The sequence below is a fragment of the Solea solea genome, chromosome 18, assembly GCF_958295425.1.
Source record: "Solea solea chromosome 18, fSolSol10.1, whole genome shotgun sequence".
NCBI classification, from domain to species: Eukaryota; Metazoa; Chordata; class Actinopteri; order Pleuronectiformes; family Soleidae; genus Solea; species Solea solea.
In genome coordinates, this window is record NC_081151.1 from 6,692,645 (window position 1) to 6,706,300 (window position 13,656).

General features: G+C 41.0%; 1 protein-coding gene across 2 annotated transcripts in view; it reads left to right on the plus strand.

The window, feature by feature from the left end:
- Positions 1–13,656, plus strand: part of stard9 (StAR-related lipid transfer (START) domain containing 9) — a 37,675-nt gene that overhangs the window by 2,962 nt on the left and 21,057 nt on the right. For both annotated transcript variants that reach the window (XM_058614955.1, XM_058614956.1), the window contains exons 2-4: positions 378–447; positions 2,804–2,920; positions 13,378–13,494. In XM_058614955.1, coding sequence (XP_058470938.1) covers positions 378–447; positions 2,804–2,920; positions 13,378–13,494 — 304 coding nt within the window. The remainder of the gene's footprint in view (positions 1–377; positions 448–2,803; positions 2,921–13,377; positions 13,495–13,656) is intronic.

Sequence of the window (13,656 nt, forward strand, 5' to 3'; positions counted from 1 at the left end):
CCAAGAATAGTATATTTAACATAAACTCTAATTGTAAAAATAACTGGCATAAAACCTGCTGCAAACTAGTGGTCAGAGGCTTGAATACAAATCAAAACAATGGTCAGAAAAGCATCGTCAAAAATATTTCCCATTTTGATACATTACTTCAATGAATGGATTCTGTATCATGCCCTTAAATATAGCAATATTGTAGTGTATCAATATTTTCTTTCAGCCGTAACTGTGAGATCAGTATCTGTATCCCTAGTGAAGCCATTTATAAAATGTGTATCTGGTTTGTATTTGGAGAAAGACACTGATAGATACTGATGTGTGCTATTGTTTCATTCAACTGACTTGACACGTAAAACCTGTTTCTCTCCTCTTGTCTACAGGGAAGGCGCAGATGGAGGAAGGCTCGCCGTTCAGGTGGAAGATAAAGTTATAAGAATCCAAAATGCAAAGGTGAGTATTTCTGTATACAAACATCTGAAGTATCTCGTGCTGAGTTGATGTTTTGGACTCTAATTCTCGTTGACTGGGTGAATTGGGAGTTTGCGTTTATCTCTCACAGCAACAGGATGTTTACAGCTTTGGATCAGCCTTTTCCTGCATGATGTCACTTTTGTTTATTAAACGTGTTGAGGTCACAAGGCACACACACACACACATACACACACACACACAGACACACACAAATTGAGATGCTGTTTCTGTTGAAACACATGTAGTCTGGGACACTTGGGGAATCTGGTTCCAAGCCTTATGTTAATAACAGCCCTATTTGCCAGAAGAGGAATGTTTCTTTATGTTGTTTTATGCCTTCTGTCAACTTAAAATGGTAATTTTGGTTTGATTTTCATTTCAGAAATTAGTATAGGTTTCACAGGGGGGTTTGCACATTTGGAAGCAATTATTATGTGAGCTATAAAGTCTTGAAAGTTGATACACTCACCAAGTTACCAACCTGCCGTGTCGGATGGCTGCGTAGAGCTCTATTGCCTGCAGACAGTCTGGTGCTGTCACCACAGTGTGGAACATATTGCACACAGTTTTTCATAATGTGAATTTCCCTTTAGCTTATATTGAGGTGATAGAAGGGCTTTCGTTGATCGCTTCCAAAATCCCTGTTTAAGATCATATGAGAAATACCAATATCTACCCTGCCACATACCGTACGTCTGAGGTTGGGTGAGGGGTCGAGACAAATGAGGTGACACAGACAAACCACTCATGGCCTCTCTCTGCCATGGAAAAGGATCAAGACGACATAGCTCTCGTGAGCCCCATGGGAATAATTATTTAAGGAAAGTGGGATAGTTGTGGAGAAACTGAAACATAAAATAGCAATCAATGTAATACTCGCTTACAGCGAGTAATACAAGCTCTAAAGACCTGCTGAACTAAATGTTAATGTCTGAGAAACAAGGAAAAGATAAAGTGTTGTGTTTTGCAGTTTGTCAACTTGGTTCTTTTTTAACTCCATTTGTCAATAGTGGGAACTTAGTTGGCCACCTGCCTGTGGCCGGTGTTGCTCTAGGATAATCCTTCACACTACATGGCTGTTGTTGAATTTCATAAATTGCTGAGGGGTTTAACAATCGCTCTCTTTCAGGAGAGGAAATTGCCGTGAACAAATTGATACCCAGCGCTTAGTGTTACACGATGCGGCACTCGGAGAAAGGGAAGAAGATGTGCAGAGACCTTTGCCTAAAACCTCCTCTTGCCATGAATGTGTTATATTTCCCAACATTTAACTCTTTAACAACTCCAGTCTCATATTTTTTCCAGTTGAGCCTGATCCTGAATCATGAACATACAGATGCATAAAGATACTTATGTATGTATATATATATATATATATATATATATATATATATATATATGTATATATATATGTATATGTATGTATAAAATCTATAATTACTTGATCATCAATATATTGCTGATCAATCTCTTTGTTTCTTCGTTTTCTTTCCAAATATTTTTTTAAAAGAGACAGAAAGATTTAACGTCAATATTTATGATCATTTACAGTTATTCCATGTGCTGCACAATATACGAGACGGGTAAAGTAGATAATGATAGAAGACAGACAAACAACAAAGGAAAGAAAATATTGAAGGGAGCTGCAGCAACAATATTTCACGAGCGCAGCACCATCTTGACTAAACCGATACATGGTCTTATTGATACAGAATTTCCAAACTGGGTCATCAATCACAGAGTTGGACGTCCTTTCAGCTCACTTCAGATGCGACTTTCTCGACTGGCTTTTCTCTGAAATGTGATTCACTGAAGTGCAGAAGCAACAGGAGATTTACAACTCTCAATCTCTCAAAAAGATCCTTGAATACATCCAAGAGCACCGAACTGAGATGTTTCTCCAGGTTGAACGCTGGGATTTATAAGAAATGCTCAGACGGCCGCACTGTTTTCCACCGCAGCGCCGTTGCCTAGACAAGTCCAAATGCTGCTGTGTTGTTTTTTCCTCAGTGCGGGATTCACGCGCAGTAAGCAGAAAGGTGTTTAGAGTCAATGCACCGAGGCGCATAAAGGAGGAGTGAACACATTGTTAATGAATGGAAACCGCACACTTGCAATTTCACTCCTCTACAGTCCCATAAACAAAAGCTATAGTCGCTGCTTTATTTAACTTCACATTTAGTATTGTTCAACACATACACACACACACACCATAACGTGTCATTATGTATTGGCTGTTTATAAAATACTGTGAAACAAATTTCCAAAATAACACTTGTCAAAGTTTATTGGTTAATTAAATCAGTGAAAATCTTCTGTTTTTTTTCCTCTGAAGCTGGATGGACGTACAGACGGAGCTGTAGATTCCCGGGAGAAGCTTCTGGAGTTTTGTTTTGACTACTGCTACTGGTCGGTGGACCCTGCAGACCCTCACTATGCCTCACAGGAGGAGGTAATGATGTGACTCCCTTACTTGCTGTGTTTACATGGACGGCGTCTGCGTCTGCCCATTCTCATCGGTTGGTGTTCTTACGCTTGGTCACTTAAAACTGGAGTGCTAAAATGAGCTCGCACACAATACTGATTAAGAACCAAACCACACTGATGTTCCTGTGTTGAGAAGTGATCCATTTCATGTCAGGATGATAAGACAACAGCAAGGTTACGCTAAAGTGAGAGACGGCTGCAAAAAGGTTAGAATATGACTTAAAGTTTCAAGCAGGTTATTGAGCAGTTTGACAGGATTAATGCTCCATGCTTCCACTCCCCTGCATTGCCGCTGAAAACACACAAACGCTGCCTTAATCGGGTCTGATAGTTCTTCCTTCACCAAGCCTGTTTCTAGATGAAGGACAAACATATGTATAATACTCCATTATTTCTGTTCATGAAGACCAAAGAAAGTTAGAATAATAATAATAATATCAGCAATACAAAAACGCATTGCAGCTTTGACCATTACAGCTATTAATAAGAATTTTACCATCTTTCCATAACATTACCAGTAGTTCAAATAATAACAACAGTGTGTAGCAACATCTGAACGTACATCTAGCAGGGAATCTGCACAACAGATGCTGGTGCACTCTGAACATAAGTTTGAAATCACCATTAATGCCTCATCTTTGCAGGCAGAAGCTGCCGTCTCAGTCACGCAGATATGTGATATGTGTTATTTTCTTATTCTGATATTATTTTACCGTTATTCAGTGTTTAACATTTGGCCCAATTGTTCCTCTTGTGCCTCTGTGACTGTTTAGCAAAATGACTGCCCGCTTTCTCTCACAGATATACAGTACATTCAGAAAGAACACATGTATCTATACAGAGACTCTTACTATTGTCTCAAATACTTAGGCAGGGATTAGTCAGTTTCTGTATGTAGTCAACATGCTCGTTTCCTCATGCCATGCTATATGCCTTGATTTGCCAAAAGCCTGGACCAAGGCTTTGGCCACAAGTTGACGCTGGGCAGACGCCACCTCTGTGCCAAGCAAGAGCCCAGAGGAAACACACTCCTTGCAGACAGACCACAACAAGAGGGGTGTGTGTGTGTTTGTGAGCTTGGAGTTGTATGTTTTTTACACAGATGGCCACTTAGGGGATACAATATCAGGTCCATCTGTTACCCAGAAGTCTCTCTGCCTCAGCCATGGCACGGCTAGAGTCATTTTGCTTTTCATGTTGCAGCTCTGATTGGGCGAGTAGATGGCTTTGTGTTGCTTTGATTGGAGGTTGTTTTTGGAACCTGAGAAGGGCTCCAGATCCAGAGGAAGTGGTGGCTGTTTCCACTGCAGGACATTTTTTTCCAAAAACCCTATTTTTACACAGAGGTTTTTTTTTGTTTTTTTAAAATGACTTGTCTCGTTATTAATTTATTTCTATTGAGTTTTCATTGTTTAGTACAATAGCTATAGTTGGTGTGATTTTTCTTCCCTTTGTCTTTGGGGTTGTCTTCTCTGCCACTCCCTCACTGCCTGTCTCTCATCTTGTCAGAGCTGCCTTTGTATGTGTTTCAGAAAGACAAGGCTGTGATGACGGCCTACACAGTGCACTGAACAACGCACAAAACGTCGTCTTCCTCCCCTCTTTTTTTCTTGTCTTTCTCTGACTCTGACTGCATCTCTACTCAACGGAACTGTGTCCAGTCACTGTGGCCTTGTTGCCACAAGACATTCCTCTGTTGACCCATGGTGGGCGAAAGGATCCCAGTGAGAGTCGGAGCTGCGGGATTTACATCTGACCTCTTTTCCTGCATGAATCGAAAGAGTTGTCTCCTTTCGACAACGTATCTGGAAGATGATCGCGTCCGCCTTTTACGGATCACATCACAAAATGTTTGACTTGCGCGTGCGGTCGTTGTTTCAGTGGTGGATCCGAACAGGCAGTGTGCGACAGTGAGAAGTATAGAAGACTGCACGTACAAAAGTTGTGCAGAAAGCCAGATTATATGGGCTGTATTTATGTAGAGCTTTTCTAGTCTAGTCATACCCATCCACACCGGCACAGCCGCCAGGAGCAACATGGAGTTAAGTGTCTTGCCCAAGGACACTTCAGTACGCAGACTAGTGTAGCCGAGAATTGAACGCACAACTTTTCAGTTGAAAGACAACTCACTGTACCACTGATTGCCCCAGATTAATGGAGCATACTGTAGTGGCAGGTGGTCTCATAGTTTAAGAGCGACTCTAAGCATCCCAAGTTGCCTCTCACACAGAGTTTTGTCTAAGTGGTCGCTGGAGAATGCAGATTTGATGTCAACGCTCTGCAACGGCGCTGAAGAACGAGAATCCTTTTAAAGTGAATGTACGGATTCTGTTACGCCCGTTTAGATAACTACCCCACTGTGCATTTTTTTTGGTCACATTTAATAGCTGAGAGCTGATGGAGGATGTGCCAACACCAGATTTTCTCATGGTTTCTTATTTTACTCACTTTTTCATAACAGGAAGGAGGGACTCGCTGTGAATTCATCTCAGTCTTTAGCCCCCCTAAGAGTCCGCCCTCTCAGCCCCTGAACCTCCCTCCCCTCTTCTGCTCCACACTGTTAACTGTAGATGTCCATGCATCGGTGATAGTTTACAACAGTTACTGGTGTTTTTTTGTTTTTGTTTGTGCTGCTCAGCAACAAAGAGAAGCCTGCAATGTTGTTATAACTAATTTTTTAAGGGGTTATTGGGTTGCATATGTCTTTGCAACCCAAGAATCCCCATAAGATAAAATCTTTCAGCCTGGATGGCTCAGTTTGAAGTCTTTCGCTGAAATCGGTTGTATTAGAGAGGTGAATCGCCTCAGCCAGGTGAGGAGAGGTAGAGTTTTGGAAGAGAACCGTAACCCATAATGGGAACCAGCTGTTGCGGCCATGCATGAGAGTACCGGGACTAATTGTCTAAACAAGGTCTTTGTTTTGGGCCTAGATATTTAGCTAATAAATAGCCTTTTCCACGATTTAATAACACAAACCCCTCAGCTTGTTTATTGGTCATAGGGAACGTGGGGTGGAAAGTGAAAGAGGAGGAAAAAGGTTTAAAGTCTGGATCGAGAGACAGAGAAGGGTAAAAAAAAAAAAAACTGATTAGAGAATGTGAATTCCTTGGGTGAAGGAGGAGGAGGAGAAATGGGTGGGGGGGTTTCTCTGTGTCTCTGCAGCCTCCAGCTCTTGCATGCATCTGCCTAACTAAGTAGTTTTTCGCAGTTAAATATCATAGCAAAGACGTCACTGCTGAGGATTAGTCTCAAAGCACAATGCTGTTTTTATGGCCAAATGGAGTCAGCTTGCTGGGGTTTTTCCCCTCTCCTCCTCCTCCTCCTCTTCTTCTTTCTTGCTGTGCCTCTATCAGTGCAGTGCGTGATTTGATTTTGCTCACAGTATTTCTAGGTCTGTGTGTCAGTAGCGCTGCAGACTAGGGGAAGAATAGTTTTAGTGTATGGGAAGAATCCTCTGCGTACACACGTGAGCATTTCCACCCCCTCAACACATGGCTGGGATAAAAGCCAGGAGTTTGGTTCGGCCTGGTTCGAATTAAGTGCAAAGAGGGCATCGACTAAACCACGGGCTGTCAATAAAGGAATATGAGATTTAGAACACATGGATACAGGTGAAGCACCTGTGATCAGTGTATAACCTTTCACTGATGATGTTGTTATAGCAAGGAAGTGGTTACATAAATGTGCAGATAACTATTAGTGCATGTTCTACTGCTGTCCTAAATGAATCAAAAAACCTTTATTCATTTAATCAAATCAATTTCATATCATATCATTTAACTTGTCAATTTTTTATCAAATGTTTTCTTTATTTTCTAACTGATTGCTGTTGGGGTTTAACATCAGATAATCAAATTATTAAATAGTAGTTTAGTTTACATCAAAATGTAACAATATTTCACCGTTGTACCCTGCAGTGCAGAAATCTATACTGCACCGCTTTATGGATATCACACACGGTTCCCATCAGTCTGAAGACTGTAAATGTATTTTCCAGTCTGCCATAAAGCGTGTGACATGCAGCTTTGCTCGACAGTTTTGTGCTCTGGCCTCTTAAAGGGGAGTGGGGGGAGGAGCAGCAGCAGCAGCAGCTCCAAAAAAACCTTCTCCAGATATGGTTTTATTTATTTGTTTAAGTGTAGCCTTTGTTTCAGTGTCCATCGCAGTAAGAGTTTAAACTGAAAACCCAAAGTAACTGCTCGTTCCCCCCCCACTTCTCTTTTTTCCACTGTCCTTCATTCCCATGTGTAGGGAGGCCTGATTAATGAAGAGCAGGCTTTCTGTTTGGGTCTCCACATCTCTGTCTCTGCCTCCCCCCCCCCCTCCTGCAGCCTATCTGCCCTCCCATGCTAATTTGACCTACAAATTCTGTCCAAGTGTGACAAATGAGGGCGTTGTTGAACTCCGGCCAAACAGCATCCTCTCAATCTTCCTGCTGCATGTGTTTCTGTCTCCGTGTCTGTTTCACCCCTGTGGTCATGTCTTCAAATGTATCCCTTTATTTATTCTGTTTTCCAAATTCTGATTCCCCGCAGGACGTCAGGACGCGGTATCTCTAGTGACAGTTTTCTTTTTTCCCTCGTGTCAAACGAAGGCATTTAGTTTTGCTCGAAGGCCCCAGCTGTTGAGTTTGTGTAATGTAGCTGGAAAGCGTGGGACAGGAACCGAGTGACCCCTACATCTGCAGCAGCTGTGTTCTCCTGGACACAGCGAATAAGCAACACTGTTATTTTATACAAATTGAGTGCAGTTAGTTTTTTTTTTTTTTTTTTTTCATTTTGACTGACTCACTGAGCAAGAGTTGTATCTTAATTTTAACGACCTGCAGTCCGCTGTGTTTACATTGCGCTGAAAAACACCCTCCCAGTGCGAGCGGTGGGAAAGTTAATCCCGGTTCTCTCAGTTACGTCAAACCTGGCTCAAGCGATGAGAGGCTGAAGTTTTAAATGTGGCGAACGGCTTCACTTTGCTCAGTTGGGCCTGTTGCCATCGCCCATGACAACATCCACACACATTTAACACACGCGCACAACGCATAAATACTTCTCCAGGGTTTAATGTAAAGCAGGCCACATAAAAACCAGACGAGCAATTGGCTTTTTCCACAGCCAGTGATTACAGGACTTAAGTCATTAGAGGCCTCAGTGTCACTCTTCCACTCCTGTTAGCCTGTCTTTATCGCGCTGTGTTTCTCTTTCATGATTGCCACCATTTTTCAACATTTTCACCCACTTTACTACTTTTTTTTTCAACGTTACAAGGCCACAAGTGAGACTCCCTCTTTTAGAAAAGTGTTTGAAAACAAACATGGAACCCAGTGTTTATCATGGCCTACATCTGCGTGAAATCCAGCTGGCTCCATCTACAGACCGAAAGAGGTGTGGTCTGACTTAATATGATGCACGTGTGACTTTTCAACTTCGGTTTCGAGATCTGTAACCAAAGTAGGCCTTTACAATAACTCTCTGTCATCACTTAGTGGCTGCCATACGGTATGTTACCATGTGACGGTGTTAATTTAAAGCTGTGCGTAGCCTAATCTGCTTTCTCTTCCCGTCTCCTGACGGCACTTTGGTTGAGATTTGGATGTTGGAGTGAACCCAGCCATGCGTTTTATTCGGAGATTGGTGAAGTGCTGTGATTGTGGTTTTTACAGATGAGAGTACACGGCTGAGGAAAATACATTATTTGTCAGTCGTGCTTTCCTGTCGTGCGTGGCTGAATGATGAGATCTGTAGTGGAAAGGTACAATTTAAACTGCATTTTAAGTGACACCTGTTTCCTCAGAGTGCCATTTTTCCACCCATTTTATCTTGGTTATTAGATAATTTATGTGTGAGAGGTGTAGTGAAAGCTGTGGCATCCCAGATGAACTGTGCAGAAAGCCATCAACTGACTTTCAAATGGAAAAACCGTGTAAATATAACACTCTGGCCACATTAGAGCCTCTATTTCTGCAGAATCTAGGCCTTCAAGTTGTGCCACTAACCCTAACCCCTTGTTTTATTCTTCCTTCCTTACTCTCTGATTTGAGTTGATGAATCCGACCTGCATCTCCTGCACAAGAATGAAAACTATAATCTGCTTTTCCTCCTTCATTGTTAGATTGTTTTTCCCGGAGAAGGAAGTCAACTCTGAGGCTTTTGTTCTTGTTGTGGATGCTGCTTCCTCTCAGCCGTTTAACTGGTCAGAGGTGCACACACACGCACACAGGCAATGCCACACTGATGATGATGATGGCCTTCCTGATAATAGAAGTGTTTAGTCTGTCCCCTGTGTATTTTGAGGTGACAGACTAGCTGACACGCTGGTCTCCTGCCTAGTCACTTTATCTCCAGGCTGTTTTTTACTTTGGATTACATTTCCATCTCTTACCTCACCTGCTTTGTCGCCACCAAAATACCTCCAAGTGTTGCACGGTGTTGTATGTGAAAGTAGCTTGTGATAGAGGGTCATTGTGTCTCTTCATGCAGCCAGAAAACAAAGGGAAACATTTCCGATTTTTTGTTTTAATTAGATTTGACATAAATGACAAACAGGATTGTTTCTGTTTTGAGTGTCTAGACAGACTAATACGGAGATACAATCCTCACAAAAGGTTGTAATAAGTTTATGCTTCCTTTTTAAAGGCCATGGAAGTGTTTTTCAATTTAATAAAAGAAAAAGGAAAACGTTGCAGAAACCGAGAAAACAAAGAGGTTCAGTGTCGAGGGAGACGAAGAGAAAGTCAGGTTCAAAGAAGTCGTGCATAGCTGAAGTGGAGTTCCTGCTCTTTGTGCCAAGCCTGCAGACCCTCTGCCCCAGTCATAGCCCCCACAGAGTGAATTTAAGAGGGTCAACTTTAACAAGAGCCGTGTTGATTCTCTGTGTTTGCGGGAGGAAAGGATGTCTGTGTCTGTTTTTGAATAGTGGAGTTAAGAACAAGACGGGGGTGGCACTGCTTTTTGTCTTTATGTTTAAGCCCCCCATTCAGTGAAGACGCAGGGGGCAACCCTTGGTGGTCTGTACCCCGATGCTTTGCACACTTTGAGGTTTGCAGTCATGAGACTGTTTACTGAGCAACAGCATAAGGATCTCTCTTTCTTAATTATGTCCTGGCATGAATCAAAACTGTAGAATCACACCTGGATTTACAATTTACTCTTTATTGCTAACTGAACTACTGTATACACTATTACGTTGTGTATTAAAGCTTAAATATCAGTTATATATCAATGCTGATTATTTTTCTTTAGGATTTTCTCTCTCATAAGTTAGCTGAAGCATTAACTTCACAAATCCCTATGCACATGAATACTGATGAGTTAATTTGTCCCAACCACTGCGCCTTTTGGGTGATTTATAGGGTCATTGAGTAAGACAGCCGTTGGGGCAGCACTTTTTTACTAGTTGCACGTGGCTGTTGTCTTCACATGGTTGGCTAGGCTACAGAGAAGTACGTACTTTAAAATGAAAAATGGTGCCTGTTGAATTTGGAGCCTCAGCTTCTTTTTTTATTATTGTTATTCTTTATTCATTAATCTGTATAGTTCCCACTTTGAAAAATAGCCAGTGAACTGTCAGAAAACAGTAAAGGATCTTTAATTTCGAATGATATGAAGCACGAAAGCAGTCAATTATTGCATTTGATAAATGTATAGGCTTATGAATGGCTGTGGAGTAAGGTAACATAATTGTTTTGCAGCTTTTCTGGTTTGTTAATGGAGTAGAGGGGAAAAAAAGTTTTGAGCATCTAAATGTTTATATTTGCTGATCTTCTTGAGCTTTTATGACAGGTAATAGAATATATTTTATGAGACAAAGCATCTTGGGGAAATTGAACAAAGCCATTATTTTAGTATTGTAATATTATCAAGATACACCGATTAATTGGGACTATTTTTTTGCATTTCTATCTAATTGTCATTGTCATTATTTATATGTATTACTTATATGAGTTATACTTTCTCCTAAGACACTTGATAGATGCTGCAAAATGCACTAAAACTTTGCTATTTCATCCAAAACGTTAGATTGATTTCAACCTGGGATATATATATATATACATTTTTTTGTAGATCCTAAAATGGACCCATAAATATTTCTTTATGTCCTTTCTTTATTGCTGTTTAACTTTATATTTAAATGGGGAAATATTGGCCATCAGTCAATATATGATGCCACAGTAAAAAGTACCTCTGTGAATATTTTACTTCTCTCAGAGAAAACACTGTTGGCTGTTGAATATTAACACACACGCACAATTTCACACACGGTCTCAAGAACAACCAGATGACCAGTGAATTCATTCAGTTTGTTTTCACAAAGCCTGAGAGTTTTCAACTACATCCAACCTAAACCTCTTCCCACCGCTTTGTAAGTCTAGAGTATACACAGGCTTAGCTCCAGGTTCTCGTTCTCTTGACAGAGGATGATAAGCACACACACACACTCACACATACAGGAGTTATGTTGAAAGTATTCTTGTGTTTGATCCTGGGAGATCTTGGTAGAATTCCTTCACTGGCCAGTCTCTGTGGTCCAGGCTTGAGCCTAGGGGCCGGGGGGGGAGGGGCCTCACTGATCCCAGGGTGTGTTCTGGTTCTGTGGGGAATGTGCTGTGTCTCAGGTCTGATCTGGGTCAGGTTGCCTCAAGGCATGTGTTGTCTTTGGACTGACATGTTGCGTTGCCCATGAGGACACATGTCTTCAGGAGCTGGTTCTGATGGAATTTCACTTTGCTCATCAGTAATGTGCAAAGGAATGCTAACAATATAGAAGACTGGTTATTATTTCAGTGTTTGCTTTACTGCTAAGTCATAACACACCTGCACCTAGACTCTGTTGATATACATGACACTAAATCACTGTTCAGACGTCGAGTGTAACTGGTTTCTAGTTGTTTCACAGTCTAATGCCGGGGCCACATGTTGAGCGGAACTGACCAGATTGTCAAAAAAATAATAGTAACTGGTTTCATAATTGATTCATCATTTTAGTAAATTCTCAAGCAGGAATTCCAGCAATTGTCTAGTGGCGATGTTTATGTTTATCCTGTTGTATTAATGTTCTTTATAAGATTAGTGTTCTATGATCTCATTTAAACAAATATATATGTATAGGGCAGTATTTTAACTAAACTATCAATGTACTAACTGGTTTCAGTCTGATCAGCTTATATCCATGACCTCTGACCTAGAGGAGTCAGTCATGTGATTTAAAGCTCCAGTATGTAACTTCACCCAACCATTGCTGCTAAAACTTCACTTTGACTTACATCAATAGAGGATCAAATCAAAATAAATATTATATTATTTTTTTGTTTTAATAAGTAAATAACCATCAATCTATAGATCTGTAAATAATCATCACTATTGGGGCATAAATGTTCACTAAGAAGTTTAAACTTTTCACAGATATCATGGCTCGTGGAGATGTGCTGTTTAAATGTTTTATCTCACTGGAAAAACAAGGCGCAACAATTTTAAAAAAGAAAAGTGGTTGTGAGTGATTCACCCTCATGCTAATAATCTCCAGACTCTGGCTCTCGGCTGTAGATTCACACAGAGAAAGAAAACAACAGGCCTCAGTTGATTGTTTGGAGTTTCAGTCGCCGAGATTGCCTGTGTTGCTTCTGTGCTTATAAGCAAGGTTTATTTTCCTGACCTGGTCACTTCTGACCAAGTCTTTTTGCCTTTACATTTGTTTCTTTTGCACACACACACACACTCTGTAAAACTGTTTACCTAGAGACTAAGCTGACCTTACCCAAACATCTCAGTCAGGAAGCAACACCAGTTTCCCACCACTGGCCCAGTGCCGCAGCATTGTGATCATGAAACCTTGATGTGTATCTGCTCTCTGGTAAAAACACAATGTGATTAAGATCAAGGGCATTTGCTTACACTGCAAACACCTTAGCAATCTCTGCAAGTGTTGCCACTTTTTTGATACAATTGTAGGAATCTTTGTTCTGTTGTGTATTTAAACACATTTTCATCAAATCAGCCCTTTGTTTATAGCTGCAGTGCATAATTTTTGGTGATATTTGTTATTATTCTTCCTTCTCCTTGTTTTTGTGAACAGAAACGATGCAACATTTTTGTTTGATGGGTCCTTCATCTAAAAACGGGCTCTGTCATGCAATAATTTCAGACCTGTCTGAGGTGGCGTCTGTGTGTGTAGAGCCGCAGTGCAGGGGGCGGGTGGTGGAAAGTGGCATTTATCCCCTTCAAACTGCTGAAGAACATGGTTTTTTGAGCAGTAGAATTCCCTTTTCCTGGACACTTGAGTCAATCAGAATTGGCTGAAACTTGATATTGGTTTAATCACCATATCATTATTTAAAGGAACACAGAGCTACTGTATATTCGGGTGACAAGTTTTTAGACGTCACTAAGTTGGTGTATTGAAGGTGTGTATAATATGCATTTGTCTCCTCAGGTGTTCCAGGACCTGGGTGTGTTGGTGCTGTCCGGAGCTTCTGAGGGCTACAATGTGTGTTTGTTTGCTTACGGCCAAACAGGATCTGGGAAGACGTACACCATGATGGGGGCACAGGTAAGGAGAATGGGTGGAGTGTGCACTCAAATGACATCATGTGTTGTTAGTCGATTTAAGTGGAATCAACTGATTACACAAACCGCAAAAAGCTGAAACATTAAGAGTAAACTTTGAAATGAAGTTGTAACTAAGTTGTACAAATCAGCTCAAATGAATGCA